A 21,761-nucleotide genomic window follows, 5' to 3' on the forward strand; every position below is an offset into this window, starting at 1 on the left:
ATATTTCAGTTGCCAAAAGACTGCTGGCTTAATGGGTTGGTTATACCAGCCATTTGGGGTACCACCTTCTCTTCTACAATGCCTAGAATTCTCCTCCAATGATCAGCCCATTCATCCGATCAGTAGGCTGACAGCAGATACTCGTGATCAACTATGTCATTAAATGAGGACCAAGCACTAGAGCTCAGGTCCCCTTGGTGGATCTGGGAGACACCCTTGAGTGGTTGCTGGCCCACTGCACAACCACAAGTCCTCCTGTGCCTTAGACCCGGGAAACCCATTGTTTTCAGAATGCAGTAGTCAGCATCTTTGTTGGGTTGCTATTTGTGGCAACAAATGCTAGTGAGGTTCTTAGATTTTGAGTTCTCAGAGTAGCATAGTGCAGGTGCATAGAGATTCTTTTTTGAGAAACTGCTGTGTGAAGTGAACATGTATGGGTTTTAAGTTTAACTTGGACATCTGATTGAATTGCACGGAAGAAGAACTAGTCATTATGTAAGGCTGTGAACATTTATGAAGCACCACTACTCAACTAAGTTTAAAAATTTTAAAGTATTTTCAAATCTTATAGTATAACTGTGAAGTAGGCAAGACAAATATTTGTTAATAAAATATTACATTAAAATGCACATTAAAAATCTTTATATTCCTAAAATGCTATTTATTATCTTTTTTTAAAAAATATTCTGAGTCTATGTTTATTTTCCTTTTATTAAAAAATGGACTTGTGTCAGGCCTGGTGGTACATACCTGTAATTCCATTTATGCAGGAGACTGAGACAGATCCCAAGTTTGAGGATTGCCCTGACAGCTTAGTGATATCCTGTCTTAAAATTTAAAAATAGAAAGAGGTCCTCAGTGATATTCTGTCTTAAAATTTAAAAATAGAAAGGGGTATTCAATGGTAAGAGTACCCCTGGGATCAATCCCTGCTACTGCTAAATAAATAAAAATAAAATAAATAAAATGGACTCATTACTTTTTAATGTGTTTTCTTTATGGCAAGATATGTAAATCATGTTTAAGGAATGCCATTTATGGTTATAGCATAACTAACCATTAATTTATTAGTGAATAGTTAAGTTAATTCCATTTTAATGATATAGTAGGACTTTATTGTTTATTGCATAATCTCCCAAGATTTATTTATTTATTTATTTAAATTTATTTAGTAAATAAGAATTAGACATAAATCTCATTTCTAGGAATTTACAGGGATGTAGTGAAAATAACTTTTGTCTAGAAATTAAGATTGCTGTGAATCTTGTTTAATGATTTAGTTGTTTGATCTGACCCAAAATTTCAAACTGCATTTTAGCATCTATAAAGTGGAGATAATATTGTGAAAGTTTATAGTTTATTGTTTTATAAACATACAGCTTGAAAAATGATGATAATGACATCTTTACAAAAGCCTGTATATTTATAATTTAGATATAGAATGAGTTTGTAAATGTGAATTCCATTTTTGCTTAGAGTTTAATATCAGTAGTACCAAACATGTTTAATTATCTGTAGAATTATCACAATCCCTAATTATCCTAAATCTAAATCTCCAAGAAGTAAAAGGTACATAATGAATAAGTCAAATGTACAAAGTCCCATTCAATTAATTTAAAAGCACTATATCGTTTATAGAGTTTTTTCAATATTTTATTAGTTGTTGATGGACCTTTATTTATATGTGGTGCTGAGAATCGAACCCAGTGCCTCACACATGCTAGGCAAGTGCTCTACTGCTGAGCCACCACACCAGCTCCTTTTCATGTGTTTTCTTAAATACAGGAGGAAAAATTGTATGCCTGTGTTCTATAAATTAACTTATAATAAAAGTCAAGACTTCATATTTAAAGAAAGTAGGAATAATATTATAAAATGGTTTATTTTCACACATATAAACTGTTACTCTTCTGTATCAATATAGTAAAAATGTTACTGAGGCATTGTGCTGTAGTGTAAAAATGTAGTCAGTGAGGCCTGTGTTTAGTGTAAATCAACCAATTGTCATATGTAACTAGTTACAGTGAAGAGATTAAAAAAAATCTACAACATTGTACTGTCCTTGAAACAGGCAGCTGAAATTTGGAATTGTAAATGTGGGCAGGATTTGGAACAATCAGAGGCTCTGGGAGAAGACAAATAAGTATATGAAAGGACTTAAGCTAGCATAAGATCTCTTTTTTTTCCCCCCAACTTTAAAATTTTTAATTTATTTATTTTGTAAACAGTATTTCCTTATATTGTCCGGGCTTGCTTTGAATTCCTTGGCTCAAGTGGTCCTTGTGCCTCAGTCTCCTGAGAAGCCGGGACTATAGGTGTTACCATGCCCGGTGGGATGATTTTGAATGTTAAAAAATCCTTTTTGACTAGAACAGAAAATATATAATAGCCAATAAGACTGAAAAAAAAAAAAAAGTGATGGGTTCAGTTTCCAAGTATGTAGGAATCTGGATCCAGCTGTGTAAGCTATTTAAGATTTGTGAGTGATAATATCAGAGCCATGCTTTCAGGAAAGTACCAGTGTTAATTATATTACTAACTTTGCCACTATTACTTTAGGTAGGTCACATTGACTTTAGGACCTCTTGAGAGTTTCAGTTCTTTTTTTTTTTTTTTTTTCTGCTGTAACAATATTCTTTGAAATTATCTGTCACAAATAACAGGTTCTTTTCTTTCTGAAAATTGGATATGAGAAGGTAAGTCTTGAAATTAGGAGCTGTTCCTTTACCTTCTATGTAATGAGGAATTTCCTTCTGGTCTGTTTTAAATAGCAGCTTTCTTTTATGCTTTATCATATGGCTCTTTAATTATATTCAGACTTGGTTATATTGCATGCTTTTGAATGAGAGCTAGCTCACTTCTATCTATCTGTCTGTCTGTCTATCTGTCTAATCTGTCTTTTGCCATGTATATTTATGGTACAAATTGGAAAGGCAGTTATATATATCATTGGGATTTTGTTCCAGTTCCATAAGTCTGTAATTCAGATTTTCTTTTGTACTTAATATGGTTTATTTAAGTAGCTCATCAAATCAGTCTTTAAAGTTTGGTTTTAAATAAATTTAAGCTAGTGTTATAAATTCTTTTAAGAAAGGATTGTTGTTAGGTAGTTTCTGAACTTATATATAGAATAATTACTGATAATGGTTTATTTACCTAGGATAATTCTTCAGGAATTTGGGCATAGATTTTTCTGCTCCTGAATTGACTGTTTTCCTTAGTATGTTTTGACTGTTGGGATTTAGCTCAAAATGTTTGTAGTTATTTTATTTTGAAAATTGTAAGTTGTATCATGATCCAATTGAGCTAATAATGTTTCTTTGTTTTTGAATAGTTGGAACAGATAATGGGAGAGAAGCAATTGAAAGTGGGGCTGCATTTCTGTTTATGACATTTCACTTGACGGATTCTGTTGGTCACATGGAGACAAAGGCTATCAAACAGATGTTTGGTCCCTTTCCATCATCATCTGCTACTACAGCTTGTAATGCCACTAATCGAATCATTTCTCATTTTAATCAAGATGATCTTACTGCTCTTGTCCAGAAGACAGAAAAGGAATCTAGTGATACAGTATTTTTTGGTAAAAATTTAACATTTTCATTTGACATGCATGATCTGGACCACTTTGATGAACTGCCAATAAATGGTGAAGCCCAGAAAACTATAAGCCTAGATTACAGAAAGTTTCTGAATGAACATTTTCAGGAGCATTCCACCCCAGAGCTCAAGCCTGTGGAAAAAACAAATGGCTCCTTTTTGTGGTGTGAAGTTGAAAAGTACTTAAATGCAACTTTGAAGGAAATGACTGAAGCCCCAAGAATAGAAGATCTTTGCTGTACTTTGTATGACATGCTTGCTTCTGTTAAAAGTGGTGACGAACTTCAGGATGAGGTATGGTTGAAGTTATTGAAGTTTTACGTAAATATGAACCATCTTAATGAAACAGACTTTTGAAATTTTGTCTGTGTGTGTGTGTGTGTGTGTGTACGCGCGCGCGCACGCGCGCGTGCATATGCTGGAAATCAAATTCAGGGCCTTTGGCATTCTAAGCCCAATTTGTACCACTTAACTATATAGCTCCAACCCAGGAGACCTTTAACAACTTAGTTATACTCCCATCTGTTTTTATTTTTTATTTTGAGACAGTGTCTTACTAAGTTGCTGAGGCTGAGTTTGTACTTTCAATCCACCTACCTCAGCCTCCTGAACCACTGGGGTTACAGGTGTTAGCCATTGTGTCTGGCTCAAAATAGCTTTTTAAAACATAGTTAGCAAAGAAAGTACTCTTTTAACTTTATGCTATAGGGCTCAATTATGTAGCCAGTGATTTTACCTAGCAGGCATGTATATAATTGTCCAGTGTATAGTTACGAAAGGACTGACAGAATAATGAATAGTGGAAGAGTCACAAGGCAATAGTTGAGCCTCTGTGTGTGCCAGTTATTGGGATAGTCCTGTTTAATCTGTTGTCCTGTTGTAATTAGTACATTTATTCTGAAAAAAATATAGATTTGAATGAGAAATTATATAGCACTCTAGTAATAACTGTATAGCATTTTATATTTCTAAGAGTTCTGTGAATAAAAATAACAAACTTCAAAATATTAGGAATTTTATCCTCATTAAATGACTTATTGATTTAGAAAAACTTTTTTACTTATTTCTATGTTTGAAACTAACTTGAAAAACAGATTGATCTAGAAATAATTGGATTGATATTTTAGATCACTTGTTCAATAAAGTATTTTTATAAGTTTTCTCCTGTCATGTGAAGGAAAGCATGATTTTAATCTCTTTTTGTGCTGCAATTTGGTTATATTTGAAGTGGTGAAAAGTTTATCTTCAGGGTTTTAGTTTTGCCCATAATCTGCTATCATTTCATAAATTTAAAATTACAGTCAACCCAATTTTATTTTATTTTATTTTTATTTATTTTTTTAAAGAGAGAGTGAGAGAGAATTTTAATTTTAATTTTTTAGTATTTGGCAGACACAACATCTTTGTATGTGGTGCTGAGGATCGAACCCGGGCCGCATGCTTGCCAGGCGAGCGCGCTACCGCTTGAGCCACATCCCCAGCCCTCAACCCAATTTTAATACTGGATAGATTGAGTAATATATTTGATGAAGATTAAGAGAGATGATATTAAAAAAAGAGAGATGACATACTATTATAGGAAGGGCAGAGACTTTGAAACCAGATATTTCTTCTTTTCCCATTTATTGCTTGTGAGAATAGGTAATTCAATCTCTCAGAAGCTCATTTTCTAGTTGACTTATCTCAAGTGAATACCAATATCAAGAAAAAGGATTTGTGTAAGCATTAAATATGATACCATATATGAGCTGGAAAGTAGCATATGGTAAATACTCATTATAATATAAATATAATTATTTTTGTGGTTATTATTGGAATTAAGGTTTTAAATAATTTGAAGTATCAGGAATACAGGGGAAAATAATTTTTAATTAATTTAGGGAATTAGCTAACTAAATTTTGAGGGAACAGTTCCATGGTAGTGATAAATATATTGTGCTGATTAACCTTAGTTTGGAAGTAAGATACCTTACTTCTGATTTTCTTAATTCTATGATCAGTCTTATATACCTTGAATGTTTCAGACTTGGTTTAACTTATATCAGATCTGTTCTACATTATTAAATGAATTTTATTTATTACTGTGGAAATAATAATTATTTTAAAAATTGTGATTTAAAAAATCTTACTGATATTTGCTTATTATAATTGAATATATAGCAGATAGCCTATTTAATTGTAATAAACTGAAACTTGTAAACATCAGACTAATGGATATTGTATTTTCTGAGTAAACCATAAAACTATTCTATTTCCTTCTGAATATCTAGAATAAAGTTTGTATTTCTTAGTTCATCACCACACCCTTAAAATAACTGAATCTCATTATTAAAGGGAGAGTATATTCTGGTTCTCAGGATTTTCTCATAATTGGTTTTATTGCAAGGTCAGATTGAATGGGGGTATCCACCCATTTGTCATATGTTTATTGAATAATATATTACTAGGTACAGTTCGAGTTAATTATTAAACAGAAAAAGACATATCACATAACTTTTTATGCCCAAGCTGGCCTCAAACTTGAGATCCTCCTGCTTCAGGCAGAGTTGCTGGGATTACAGGTATATGCCATCACACTTGGCCATTTTCTGTGTCTCTTGAATTCTTAAAAGTATCTTCCTCTTTATTATTCTTGTTTTTTAAAATTTTTTTAGTTGTTGATAGACATTTATTTTATTCATTTATTTTATGAATGCCTCACACATGCTAGGCAAACACTCTACCACTGATCCATAACCCCAGTCCCTTATATTTTCATATATAATTAAATTTAATTGTTTACTGTTTGTTCTTGCTAATTTGTAAGCTCCCCAAAGAATGTGTTGGTCTGTTCAAATAGAAAAAAATGTATGGAAATTTTTAAGGGACTAATAAATTTTATTAAATTAATGAAAGCTTCACAACATAAAGAGCACTTAAAAAATATCATAGGTATTCTACTATATACAAATGGGGGCATAAAAGAACAAGTCATAGACTCTGTAGAGGGTTTTATATTTGTAGAGGAGTATTTGTAGAGGAATTTAAGGTTAAGCTAACTCTTAAAATATGACTAGATATAACTTTTCCAAGTGGACCAGGAAAGTAGGGAGCAAATTTCAAACTAGAGAAAGAACACCATGTGTTCAGACATCTGTAGGATGCAAAGGGGGTGTGAGAAGAGACAAGGGAGAACAAATAGGAAAGAGACAATTAAGGGAAGATCCTTGTATATCTTTTTAAAGTATGTTATAAGCTATTCTGAAGCCTAGTTGATCTGGTTCATTGCTTTTTCAACCAGAATTTAATGGATAGTTGAACACATAAGTGAATACTTTACAATTTGCCAGTGGCTTCAGTAGTAGAGTTTTAAAAGGTTCATCCCCTCAGTATTTTGGTTTTCTTATCTATGAATGAAAATGAACAGGGGCTGGGGTTATGACTCAGTGGTGGAGCACTTTCCTAGCATGTGTGGGTCACTGAGTTTCATCCTCAGCACCACATAAAAAATAAATAAAATTAAGGTATTGTGTTCACCTACAGCTGAATATCTTCAAAAAAGAAAATTAGCAATCGTTATGATATCTCTTTGTTCCACAGTATAAGTTTTTTATTTTTATGCTTCAATTAACTTTATGCTTTAAATAATTTTTCTGTGCACTTATATGACCCTCTTTCAAGGGTAATTAAAAGGTAACCAGTTCCTATGATAGCACAGAAATTTTCATTTGTTTTTAAGCTTTTATTTGACTGTTTAAGAATTTTTAAGTAATCATGTTGTTTGCTGTTGCTCCAGAAATTTATAAGAGCCATGGGAACATATTTTTGCATACGAATTAAAAGAACTATACAAAAAGCTACTCCTATGCTGAAAGCATGTTTGTTCCTTAACATGTGATTTGTCGACCCTTGAACAACATGGGTTTGAACTACCCAGGTCCTCTTACATGCAGATTTTTTCAAGATTTGCAATAATTTGAGACAACTTGTAGATGAACAGTGTAGCCCAGAAAAGAAATCAAGAAACCTAAGAAGAAGACATGTCATGAATGTATCAAATGTATATAGATAATAGTCTCTGTTATAATTTACCACTATGCATATACCCAACTTGATAACAAGTTAAAATTTATCAGAACTTATGCAAACACATACCACACATGGCATCACTTGCAGATGAGAGAAATGAAAGCCATTATAAAGTTGTAGTATTAATTGTATATATATAAAATTAACCGTAGTAATGCGTACATTGCTACTATAATAATTTGGTAGCCCTCTACTGTTTCTGATTTGGTGAGCTCAAATGTTGTATCCACTTAAAATACTAATTATCTTCTTATAAGCAGTTCACCTCTTCAATAAATTTCATATGGCAGTAAGAAGGATCTCTTGAAGTTCTTGCTTATTTTCCACTATATATTTTATTTATATATACACACACACACACACACACATATATAATGCAAAGTATGTGTTAACCCACTGTGTATGTTATCAACAGCAGATTATCAGTAGTTACGTTTTATTTTTTTTTCTTTAATTTTTATTGTTGTTTGTTCAAAACATTACATAGTTCTTGACATATCATATTTCACACTTTGATTCAAGTGGGTTATGTACTACCATTTTTACCCCGTATACAGATTGCAGCATCACATCGGTTACACATCCACTGTTTTACATATTGCTATACTAGTGTCTGTTGTATTCTGCTGCCTTTCCTATCCTCTACTATCCCCCATCCCCTCCCCTCCCATCTTCTCTCTCTACCCCATCTACTGTAATTCATTTCTCCCCCCTTTTTTTTCCCCCTTTCCCCTCACTTCCTCTTGTATGTAATTTTGTATAACCATGAGGGTCTCCTTCCATTTCCATGCAATTTCCCTTCTCTTTCCTTTTCCCTCCCACCTCTAACCCCTGTTTAATGTTAATCTTCTTCTCATGCTCTTCCTCCCAACTCTGTTCTTAGTTACTCTCCTTATATCAAAGAAAACATTTGGCATTTGTTTTTTAGGGATTGGCTAGCTTCACTTAGCATAATCTGCCCTAATGCCATCCATTTCCCTGCACATTCTATGATTTTGTCATTTTTTAATGCAGAGTAATACTCCATTGTGTATAAATGCCACATTTTTTTTATGCATTCGTCTATTGAAGGGCATCTAGGTTGGTTCCACAGTCTTGCTATTGTGAATTGTGCTGCTATGAACATCGATGTAGCTGTGTCCCTGTAGCATGCTCTTTTTAGGTCTTTAGGGAATAGACCGAGAAGGGGAATAGCTGGGTCAAATGGTGGTTCCATTCCCAGCTTTCCAAGAAATCTCCATACTGCTTTCCAAATTGGCCACACCAATTTGCAGTCCCACCAGCAATGTACAAGTGTACCCTTTTCCCCACATCCTCGCCAGCACTTGTTGTTGTTTGACTTCCTAATGACTGCCAATCTTACTGGAATGAGATGGTATCTTAGGGTGGTTTTGATTTGCATTTCTCTGACTGCTAGAGATGGTGAGCATTTTTTCATGTACTTGTTGATTGATTGTATGTCCTCCTCTGAGAAGTGTCTGTTCAGGTCCTTGGCCCATTTGTTGATTGGGTTATTTGTTATCTTATTGTCTAATTTTTTGAGTTCTTTGTATACTCTGGATATTAGGGCTCTATCTGAAGTGTGAGGAGTAAAGATTTGTTCCCAGGATGTAGGCTCCCTATTTACCTCTCTTATTGTTTCTTTTGCTGAGAAAAAACTTTTTAGTTTTAGTAAGTCCCATTTGTTGATTCTAGTTATTAACTCTTGTGCTATGGGTGTCCTATTGAGGAATTTGGAGCCCGACCCCATAGTATGTAGATCGTAGCCAACTTTTTCTTCTATCAGACGCCGTGTCTCTGATTTGATATCAAGTTCCTTGATCCACTTTGAGTTAACTTCTGTGCATGGCGAGAGGAGGGGATTCAGTTTCATTTTGTTGCATATGGATTTCCAGTTTTCCCAGCACCATTTGTTGAAGATGCTATCCTTCCTCCATTGCATGCTTTTAGCCCCTTTATCAAATATAAGATAGTTGTAGTTTTGTGGATTGGTTTCTGTGTCCTCTATTCTGTACCATTGGTCCACCTGCCTGTTTTGGTACCAGTACCATGCTGTTTTTGTTACTATTGCTCTGTAGTATATTTTGAAGTCTGGTATCGCCATACCACCCGATTCACACTTCCTGCTTAGCATTGTTTTTGCTATTCTGGGTCTTTTATTTTTCCATATGAATTTCATGATTGCTTTATCTATTTCTACAAGAAATGCCGTTGGGATTTTGATTGGCATTGGATTAAACCTATAGAGAACTTTTGGTAATATCGCCATTTTGATGTTGTTAGTTCTGCCTATCCATGAACAGGGTATATTTTTCCATCTTCTAAGATCTTCTTCTATTTCTCTCTTTAGGGTTCTGTAGTTTTCATTGTATAAGTCTTTCACCTCTTTTGTTAGGTTGATTCCCAAGTATTTTATTTTTTTTGAAGATATTGTGAATGGAGTGGTTGTCCTCATTTCCATTTCTGAGGATTTGTTGCTGATATACAGGAATGCCTTTGATTTATGTGTGTTGATTTTATATCCTGGCACTTTGCTGAATTCATTTATTAGCTCTAATAGTTTCTTTGTAGACCCTTTTGGGTCTGCTAGGTATAGAATCATGTCATTTGCAAATAGTGATAATTTGAGTTCTTCCTTTCCTATTTTTATGCCTTTAATTTCTTTCGTCTAATTGCTCTGGCCAGTGTTTCGAGAACTGTGTTGAACAGAAGTGGTTACAGAGGGCATCCCTGTCTTGTTTCAGATTTTAGAGGGAATGCCTTCAGTTTTTCTCCATTCAGAATGATGCTAGCCTGAGGCTTAGCATAGATTGCTTTTACAATATTGAGGTATGTTCCTGTTATCCCTAGTTATTCTAGAGTTTTGAACATAAAGGGATGCTGTACTTTGTCGAACGCTTTTTCTGCATCTATCGAGATGATCATATGGTTCTTATTTTTAAGTCTATTGATGTGGTGAGTAACATTTATTGATTTCCGTATATTGAACCAGCCTTGCATCCCAGGGATGAATCCTACTTGATCATGCTGCACAATTTTTTTGATATGTTTTTGTATCCGATTCGCCAGAATTTTATTGAGGATTTTTGCATCTAGGCTCATTAGAGATATTGGTCTGTAGTTTTCTTTCTTTGAAGTGTCTTTGTCTGGTTTAGGAATCAGGGTGATGTTGGCCTCGTAGAATGAATTTGGAAGTTCTCCCTCTTTTTCTATTTCCTGAAATAGCTTGAAAAGTATTGGTATTAGTTCCTCTTTAAAGGTTTTGTAAAACTCTGCTGTATACCCATCCGGTCCTGGGCTTTTCTTTGTTGGTAGTCTTTTGATGGTTTCTTCTATTTCCTCAATTGATGTTGGTCTGTTTAGGTTGTCAATATCCTCCTGACTCAATCTGGGCAGATCATATGACTTAAGAAATTTACCGATGCCTTCACTATCTTCTATTTTATTGGAGTATAAGGATTCAAAATAATTTCTGATTATCTTCTGTATTTCTGTAGTGTCTGTTGTGATATTGCCTTTTTCATCCCGTATGTTAGTAATTTGAGTTCTCTCTCTTCTTCTCTTCATTAGCATTGCTAAGGGTCTGTCGATTTTATATATTTTTTCAAAGAACCAACTTTTAGTTTTGTCAGTTTTTTCAATTGTTTCTTTTATTTCGATTTCATTAATTTCAGCTCTGATTTTAATTATTTCTTGCCTTCTACTTCTTTTCCTGTTGTTTTGCTCTTCTTTTTCTAGGATTTGAGATGAAGTATGAGATCATTTATTTGTTGGTTTTTTTCTTTTTTTAAGGAATGAACTCCAAGCAATGAATTTTCCTCTTAGAACTGCTTTCAATGTGTCCCATAGATTCCGATATGTTGCGTCTGTGTTTTCATTTATCTGTAAGAATTTTTTAATTTCCTCTTTGATGTCTTCTATAACCCATTGATCATTCAGTAACCTATTGTTCATTCTCCAAGTGATGCATGATTTTTCCTTCCTTCTTTTATCGTTGATTTTCAGTTTCATTCCATTATGATCAGATAAGATGCATGGTATTATCTCTACTCCTTTATATTGTCTAAGAGTTGCCCTGTGACATAATATATGATCTATTTTTGAAGGATCCATGTGCTGCTGAGAAAAAAGTGTAACCGCTTTATGTTGGGTGGTATATTCTATATATGTCAATTAAGTCTAGGTTATTAATTGTATTATTGAGTTCTATAGTTTCCTTATTCAACTTTTGTTTGGAAGATCTGTCCAGTGGTGAGAGAGGTGTGTTGAAGTCTCCCATGATTATTGTATGGTGGTCTATTAGACTCTTGAACTTGAGAAGAGTTTGTTTGATGAACATAGCTGCACCATTGTTTGGGGCATATATATTTATGATTGTTATGTCTTGTTGGTGTATGGTTCCCTTGAGCAGTATGTAGTGTCCCTCTTTATCCCTTTTGATTAACTTTGGCTTGAAATCTATTTTATTTGATATGAGTATGGACACTACTGCTTGTTTCCAAAGTCCATATGAGTGATATGATTTTTCCCAACCTTTCACCTTCAGTCTGTGTATGTCTTTTCCTATCAAATGCGTCTCCTGTAGGCAGCATATTGTTGGGTCTTGTTTTGTGATCCATTCTACTAGCCTGTGTCTCTTAATTGGTGAGTTTAAGCCATTAACATTTAGGGTTATTATTGAGATATGGGTTGTTCTTCCAGCATATTTGTTTATTTATGTTACTAAACATGGTTTGTTTTCCTCTTTTGATTAATTTTCCCCCCTTTACTGTACTACCTTCCGCTGTTGGTTTTCATTGTTATTTTCCATTTCCTCTTCCTGTAATGTTTTGCCGAGGATTTTTTGGAGAGATGGTTTTTTAGCTGCAAATTCTTTTAACTTTTGTTTATCGTGGAAGGTTTTAATTTCATCTTCCATCCTGAAACTTAATTTCACTGGATACACAATTCTTGGTTGGAACCCATTTTCTTTCAGTGTTTGAAATATGTTATTCCAGGATCTTCTAGCTTTCAGAGTCTGTGTTGAAAGATCAACTGTTATCCTGATTGGTTTACCGCTAAATGTAATCTGCTTCCTTTCTCTTGTAGCTTTTAAAATTCTCTCCTTATTCTGTATGTTGGGCATCTTCATTATAATGTGTCTAGGTGTGAATCTCTTATGATTTTGCACATTCGGCGTCCTGTAGGCTTCTAGGATTTGGGACGCTGTCTCATTCTTCAAGTCTGGGAAGTTTTCTCATATTATATCATTGAGTAGATTGCTCATTCCTTTGGTTTGGACCTCTATACTTTCCTGTATCCCAATGACTTAAGTTTGGTCTCTTTATGTTATCCCGTATTTCTTGGATGTTCTGCTCATGGTTTCTTAACAGTCTTGCTGAGCTGTCTATGTTCTTTTCAAGTTGAAATACTTTGTCTTTCTTGTCTGATGTTCTATCTTCTAAGTGTTCTACTCTGCTGGTAATATTCTCAATTGAGTTTTTAAGTTGGTTTATTGCTTCCTGCATTTCTAGGATTTCTGTTTGTTTGTTTTTTGTAACCTCTATCTCCCTGTATAATTGATCTTTTGCTTTTTGGATTTGTTTATGTAATTCATTGTCAAAGTGGTCGAAGTGGTCTTTCATTGTCTGATTTTGCTGTCTAATGTCTTTCTTGAGACTCCAGATCATCTGAAGCATGTATATCCTGAATTCTTTATCTGACATTCCATCTGCTGCAGATATTACCTCTTCTAACTTTGAGTTGACCTGCATTGCTTGTGGTCCTTTCTTTCCTTGTCTTTTCATAGTGTTCGCATTTCTTTCTGCTTGGTGAAACTGTTGTGTTATTGAATTTTTCCCCTATATATTTATATTGCTCTTGTATAGTTGCAAAGTCTCCCTCGCAGGCGCGGGCGGCGGCTCTTCCCCTCTGCGGGGCCGCTGGACCTGTTCTGTCTGTCGGTTGCAGGTCTGTCTACCTTGCAGGCACTGGTGGTGGCTCTGCCCCTCCCCCAACCGGGGCGATGTATCTACCACGCTGTCGGGCCGCTGGGCCTCTTGTGCCGGTGGGTCGCAGGTCTGCCTACCTTGCAGGCGCGGTTGGCGGCTCTGCCCCTCCTTGGGCTGCTGGGCCTGTTCTGTTGGTGGTCACAGTTCCGCCTACCTTGCAGGCACGGGGGGGTGGCTCTGCCGCCCTCTGTGACCCTCTGCCGGTGGTTCACAGGTCCCAAACAGATTTATATTTAAGAAAATTTGTAGCTTGAAAATCTTCTCTTAAGTGTTTTTTTTTTTTTCAGATCCAGATAGCTTCACTGTTATCCCAGAAACTCAGGAGACTGAGGCAGGAGGATCACAAGTTCAAGAACAGCCTCAGCAACTTAGAGAGGCCCTGTCACAGTGAAAATATTAAATTATTTTCCTGTGTTACATTCTTTCTTAGCACCTTTATTAAGAACCTCTCCAGCCGCCTTCTCTGCCACTGCTACCACTGGTGTGGTGACATTTCCAGTAGTTACGTTTTAGAGGAAACAAATGTTACAAGTGGAGTTCTCTTGGGTGTGGAGAACAGACAGTGGATTTCACTAAACTCTCAGCAGTCAGAGCAGTGAGGCCAAGAGTTGCCTGCTGCCCCTCTGCCCCTCCCTCAGTGCTATGGACACCGTGCCTGGCCCCACAGACAGTTGTACAGGACACAGTTACTCAGGGAAGGTTTGAGGAACCTTAAAAAGTTTATTTTGAGGAATAGATTTGTTTTAACCAACAGGAATGATATATTTGTATACTATACTGCCATAAAAGAGTAACTTCAGGAAGTACCTTTACAGTGCAGGAGATGGAGAGACTGTGTAATTTGATGCTCTAGAAGGAAGAAATGATGTGGAGGTGGAAAGTGTTATTGGCCCTGGTAAAGTTTCAGTTCACGGGTATAAATACATAGCAGTCTTCAGCCATTGTAGATGCTATTTACATTGTAGGAATCCTCCATGCAATTACCAGCAGAATTACCAGAATAGTGAGCATGGGAGGAAAGAAAAGAGGGATCCCAGAGTGCTTGGGAAGGCCAGGCCCAACAAAGCTGGTCCTACTGAAGATGAACGTTGTCACCTTACTCCTATGGGGACTCCATGAGGCATGAACTTCAATATTCCAACCTTCCTGTGCATGGAGAGGTGAGGGAGGCTGCTGACAACCAGGCTGCAGGAGAACAAGGTAGTCCAGTTGTAGAGAATATGTATTAGGCATATAGACCATGATTCTTCAGGTACCCTCCTTGCCTAAGACAGTCTAGAGAAGACAGCAACAAAAAGGATAAGAAATATCAAGGAGATGAGACTAAAGGTCAGTAGCCCCCTGAACACTGGTACCACAGCAACTTCAGTCACCAATACATAGATGTCCTGAAACTCAAAGCCACAAGATGGCAGAGTTAAAAGCAGCAAATTCACTGGTTGAGAGTTCATCCACTCCCAAGGCTTGGTAAGACAGATGAGTGAATGTGATTTTTATCATCACTATCATCATCCACACATTCAGCTAGAGGAATGAATATGAAATTCCAGCAATAAGAAATGAACAAAATATTGGAATAGAAGACCTTAAGTGTTTACATTTTGTCTCTTAACCAGATAACTAGGACTCTCTGCATTATCTGTGTAGCCTGGAGTTTTTATTTTATTTTATGTTTTTACTTAAAGATGTCACTTTGGTAATGACGTGTGTGTGTGTGTGTGTGTGTGTGTGTGTGTGGGTATATGTATGTGTGTTAAGCCTGTTTTTTCTCTGTATACCTTAAAATTTTAAAAATCATGCATATCTGGTCAGTTGATATTTTTAAGAACTTTATTTTCATTTGTAAAATGACAATTTGACTTTTTCCAAATTAAAGAAACTGAAAGCAATTATAAAGTTGTCAAGTAATTTTAAAAAAGATTATATGCAGATTTTCAACTCTGTGATTGATGGGTACATCTAAGCCCACATAAGGGTCAGTTGTACTCCTTTGTTCTTCTAGGTGTTGAACAATAAAACAAGCCATTTCTTAGATTTTCCTAATATTGTGCTCTTTTTGTCCCCTACCTTGAGCCTCTAAGTTAAACTCTCTCCTTAGGAATTTTTTCTTTTGAACTCTGATACCAAGTAATTTCTTTAAGACTATAGTCTTGATTATTGAGCCTTAGCATTTGATTGAATAGGAAATCTCCCAGGTTCTTCAAGTTTTTTTAATTAATTACTTTAAAAATATTTATTAAAGTTAATGTATTTTAATCTTCAGAGGTAAGACTTGAACATTCTATGTTTTCTTAATTGAGACCTGTCCATTATTGATATAGATGTCTTCCTGTTGCTGCTTGTTGTTTCATTACCAGAATTGTAGCGGTAGGGTTAGTTCTGTTGTGATTGTATAGTTCATGGGCTTTCAACAGAAATTTTCCCCCTGGGAAGTGTGTTGGTCTAGACCAGGCTTTCCTCCTTGACACAACCAGTCTTGCAAAGTATAGGAGTCATATCCTCTGTAAAGATGAAAAGTATTGAGGCTCAGTTGTTTATGAAAGTCACAAAGCAGAACAATGTTAGAAATTCTGGGACTTTTTTCCCAGCATAGACCTCCTTTCTATCTAGTAGACCATGAGATTTTTTTTGAAGAGAAGAGTAGGTACTGAAGATTCTTCGAGGGAATTTCTTTTTTCTAAAGCCAGAATAAGTTCTTCTCTGCCTCTGTGTTGTTGTAGTGGGCAAATCACCACAGCCTTGAGAACTAAATATTATAAAGTATTTACTTCACAATGTTGTTGCAAGGATTTGTGAGATAATATATATCAAACAACCAGCATTATGTTTCATCAACTTAGGCTTTCTAAGGTTAGCACCAGTGTTTGCACATATCAGTTTTGGCTGTACTCCTTACAGATTAGAAAATACATTTTTATCTATGCCTTATATGTGGATATTTTAAGTAATCATTCAAATGATGGTTGAGGACTGGGTCTTGGGAAATATGAAAAGAGGGGTCTGAAAGACTGGCATATTATAGATGTATTAGAGCATACATATTTCTTAGTATTATTTCAGTATTTGATGCTATTTGCAGAGCTATTGATGCCAATGTAAATACTGATGGAGTTATTTTATAATCAGTCCTTAGAAAAAGTGACTTTTGAGTTTTTTTGTTGTGATCATAAAGTTTACTTTTGTGCAGTTGGGGCTCCTTCTTTAATAGCATTTGTAATTTGACATTGGCTATTAGCATTATCTCTTGCCTCTAAGTAGATGGTGTTACCTGACCCAGACAAGTTCATGTCTGAAACTAGACCTATTCCAGAAATGTGCTTAATTCAAGAAGTAGGAGATATTTGGTTAATTTGTCTTCTGAGGTAACTCTATTTTATTCATGCTTATTTGTATCATAAAGATTCTAGCACCCTGGAAATTTTGGTGTAGAATACTTACCATGTTTAATGTAGTGGTTCCCAAACGTTTTGCTTTCAAAAAATTTTTATACTCTTAAAAATACTTTAAAGGGCTTTAAAAAATGTTATTTAGCCCTATTGAAATGGTATCAGAAATTAAAACATAAAATTTTTTAATATAAGGGGCAGGAGTTGTATCTCAGTGGTAGAGCGCTTGCCAGGCACATGTGAGCCACTGGATTTGATTCTCAGCACCATTGTAAATAAATAAAAATAAAGGTATTAAAAAATATATACAGTAAGGTTTAAAAAATTAATAAATTATTGAATCAGTGTTTGTTTATAAATCATTTAAAATAATACTAAATCATTTACATTAAAGAATATTTTATATGAATAACAATTTCTAAAATATATAGTATGAAGAATGGAATGAATTGTATTATGTTTTTACAAATCAATTCAGTGTTTGGACTTCTGCATTCAATCTACTAATATCATATGTTACTTTATTTGACTTTGGAAAAATTTCACTTACTTTGTACTCCAGAGAATTTGAGAATGAAAACCAGAAATAATGTTTTATTATTAGTATGAAATATTTTGACCTTATGAACCTTTTGAAAGGCTTGTAGAGATTTCAGACCACAGTTTGAGAATCACTAATTTAATGCATATTATAGTTAGGCAAACAGGATGCAGTGATTTATTTATTTATTTTTACCTAGGATAGGTATTTGAAATATTACTGTGCTGAAACATGGCAATATTATTATTTTTAATGCGTAATAGTGAGAGTCATCATGCCATATTTGTACATGCACATAATTTGATCATTCTCATTCCCCAGTATCTTCCCTTTCCCTCACAACATTGTTATTACTTTTATTAATATCATTATATAGTTAGTATCATTGCTTTATGAAAAGTTTCTCCCTTCTGTAGGTGCCATACTTTCTCTTTGGTAGAATTAGCACTACTGAGCAGTAAGGAAGACAGCAGTATCAACCAGGTTGGATTAAAACTGTGTCTCTTCAGCTAGGAGAACCTAATATATATTGCTTTTTCTACAGTCTTTCCATCAGATAATCAAAAGAAAATCTACTTTTTATCCCCAGTCAAAAATTATACTTTTAAAGAATGTTTAGAATCATAGAATTTCTTAACCCAGTATAGTAGTTGTGTCTAGCATTTTATCCAAATGAGGATCACTATGCAATGAGACATATCTATTGTAATGAAGTTTCCTTTTTTCAGAAGGTACCATATGCCTTTCTAGAGTAGTTCTCTTGTAAATGATTTGTTTTGCTGAACTGGTACTACTTCTGTTACTTTGGTCATTAATCCTGTATAAATGCAGTGGGACAACAAAGTCATACATACCTGGTCTTATATGACTGCATTCTTGACATACTATAACACTTAAGTTTTTCATTCCTTAGTCTTTTTTAAGTGCAAAACTCATTCAGTTTTTCTTCATATTGATATTAATCCATTATCAGTAGAATTTAGAAATGGATGTTCAGTGTTCCAGTAGTACTGATGTGTAGAATGCTGTCATTTCATCTTTTATACTTCATCATTTATACTTTCATTTACTCTGTCAGTCTTAGAATGAGTATCCTAATAGTCTCATAGGAAACTAATTAAGATTGTTTTGTAATGACTTGCAAATCCTATGGTCTGTTGTTAAATTGACATGCCTCAATGTTAAGATAAAACATTTAAGTAGCTTTCACAGTCTATTGATTTATTTTGTTTTAATTTGGAGACTTTGGCCATAATCATTGTTTTTAGAAACAACAATGATTATGATATTAAATCCATATATAGTTCTGAACCTTTCAGTGTCTGAAAACCTGAGTTTATTCAAAGAGGCCAGGATATTCCTTACTACTTTCTTCCTTACCTTAGATAGTGCTTATGGCTTTTGTTTTGCTTTTAAAGCCACTATTTTTTGTAGAGAAGATGAAAGTTAGTTAGAACTGATTGTTTCTCCCATCTTCTCCAAGGAAGAACATTTTTTTGTTTTCATTTCCTTGTTTGGGCATTGCTAAAAGGACTTTGTTATTTCTCATTTTTGTGTACCCAGGTGTTTTTCTTTTTTTTTTTTTTTTAAAAGAGATTTAAACTTGTAGACATAGTGTGATATATTATTAAAATGTGCATAGAAAATGTTTGTTTTCACTGTAATTTTGCTGCTGTTTTTTCTCTAATGTCCCTCTGTTTTTTTTTTTTCCCCAGTTTTATGGTTAATTTTTTAACTATTGTTTATTAGATACCAGTTTTTTTCTTTTAATTTTTTCTGGATTGTGATGGAAATTCTAGTGCGATTGCCGTTGTTAATGCCTCTTATCTTTATATACAACTTCATTTCTTGATTTAAAAAGATATATCATTATTATAGAGATTCAGAACATTTATAAATTATGAGATCTAAAGAATCTATAATGTCACCATTATGCACTTACTTATAAGCCACTATAAATATTTTGGAGTATGAATTTTTAAATATAAACACTTTAAGAATTGGGTCATATAGTATATATAATTTTGAACCTACTTTTTAAAATTTTTTTTGCATTTCAAAATATACCTTGTTTTTATAGTAACCAATTATAAGTTACATATGTGTTTAATATATATCTATGCATATACATATATGAAAGTTTTAATTTAATTTTTAATGAAAAATTTTCAAGGAAATTTGCAAAATATATTATTGAACACAAACAGTAAATAAAAATTAATAAACCACAAACAGTAAATAAAAATTAATAAACCAGACAGAAAAATTTGATGACAAGTTTGGTACATAAGGAAATATTTTCTTATTGAACAAATTTATCTTATCTTTGTCCATAATGTAAATTACTTGTTTATTGTTGAACTTGTAATTTTTTTTATTAGTTGCACATGACAATACAATGATCTTGACATATCATACATTTGAGTCAAATGGTGTATAATTTCTCATTTTCTGAGTGTACAGGTTGCAGAATCACATTTTGAACCTATTTTTTATTAGTTAAAATTTTCTCATATGCATGTTTTTATGAAAATATTCTATTATATAATTTTGATGGTTGCAGAATATTAGATTTAAATTCCCCCATCTTTTTCTTTTTAAAATACTTTTAAACTGTAGTTGGACACAATATCTTTATTTTATTTATTTATTTTTATGTGGTGCTGAGAATCGAACCCAGTGCCTTGCCCGTGCCAGGCGAGCACTCTGCCACTAAGCCACAACCCTAGCCCCCCCCAGTCTATCTTTTTCTCCTTCTTTCCCCCATCTTTTCCTTCCTTCCTTCCTTCCTTCCTTCCTTCCTTCCTTCCTTCCTTCCGTCCTTTCGTCCTTCTGTCCTTCCTTGGCTCAAATGATCTTGCTTTCTCCTCTTTCTCTAAAGTAACTGGTGGCTGAGTATATAGGCCCATATCTGCTATTGAAGATATAAGTTATACTTAGTGTTTTACTATTATAAATAATAGTCTTTGTACCAGAGACTCTTATGCTAAGCAATTATTCTTTCTTGAATATGTTCCTATCAGTGAAAATTTTATCTCTGAATTGCAGTTGTCCCTTAATACCCAGGAGCCTCCATGGATAACAAAATCCAAGTATTCTCAAATCTCTTATTTAAAATTACATAATATTCGCATATAATAGTATGTATACATCCTCCTGTATACTTTAAATAATCTTTAATTTACTTATGTTATTTTATCCAATGTAAATAACTTATAAATAGTTTTTATACTGTATAGGGAATAATGACAAGAATAAGAAGTCTGAACATTTTCAAGAAAGATGCATTTTTTCCTAAATTTTTTTTTTTTAAGATCTCAATAGTTATTTATTTATTTTGGAGTACCAAGTATTGAACTCCAGGACACTCAACTACTTTTTGATGTATAGTTTGTGGAATTCATAGATGCATACTCTTTTAATACAGAGGGCCAGTTGCCTTGAATCTGCTACTTTACATTTCTACCTGTAAGGAGTGTCCTTGTACTGAACATTCTGGTTTTTTTGGTACTGAGGATTTAACCCTGGTAAGCTTAATCACTGAGCCACATTCCCAGCCCTTTTTATTTTGTACTTTAGGACAGGATTTCGCTAAATTGCTTAGGGCCTTGCTAAATTGCTGAGGCTGACTTTGAACTTGTGATCCTTCTGTTTCAGCCTCCCAAGCCACTGGAATTACTGACATGTGCCACCACGCTCTCCTGTCATTCTTGACATTCCTATATATTATACTTAAAAAATAAAACAAAACTCTTGCCTATTGAATAGAGGGAAAATAGTATCTTTTTTTAATTTTTTTTAAGAGTCAGTACTGGTGATTGAACCCTGGACTTCATACATGCTAAGCAAATGGTCTAACACTGAGCTACACTCCCAACCCATTTTATTTTTATTTTGAGATAGGTTCTTATTACATTGCCTAACCTGGCCTCAAACTTGCAGTCTTCCTGCCTCAGCCTCCAAAGTAGCTGGGATTATAGGTTTGTACCACCACACCTCGTGTATCTTACTCTCTTAATTACATTTAAAAATTACTATTGAGGTTAAAGATATTTTTTCATGTTATTTGTAAACTTCTTACTGTTTTTCTTGTGAGAGTTGCCCATTTTTCATTAGATGGAGTTACTTTTTCACATATAAGAAGCATATTAAGATTTGAAAGTTTTTGTAAGTAGG

At 34.2% G+C, this 21,761-nt stretch overlaps 1 protein-coding gene across 4 annotated transcripts in view; it reads left to right on the plus strand.

Moving 5' to 3' along the window:
* Positions 1-21,761, plus strand: part of Ascc3 (activating signal cointegrator 1 complex subunit 3) — a 363,263-nt gene that overhangs the window by 30,531 nt on the left and 310,971 nt on the right. For all 4 annotated transcript variants that reach the window (XM_076858390.2, XM_076858389.2, XM_076858391.2 and 1 more), the window contains one exon: positions 3,335-3,894. In XM_076858390.2, coding sequence (XP_076714505.2) covers positions 3,335-3,894 — 560 coding nt within the window. The remainder of the gene's footprint in view (positions 1-3,334; positions 3,895-21,761) is intronic.

This window comes from Callospermophilus lateralis, chromosome 6, assembly GCF_048772815.1.
Source record: "Callospermophilus lateralis isolate mCalLat2 chromosome 6, mCalLat2.hap1, whole genome shotgun sequence".
Lineage (NCBI taxonomy): Eukaryota > Metazoa > Chordata > Mammalia > Rodentia > Sciuridae > Callospermophilus > Callospermophilus lateralis.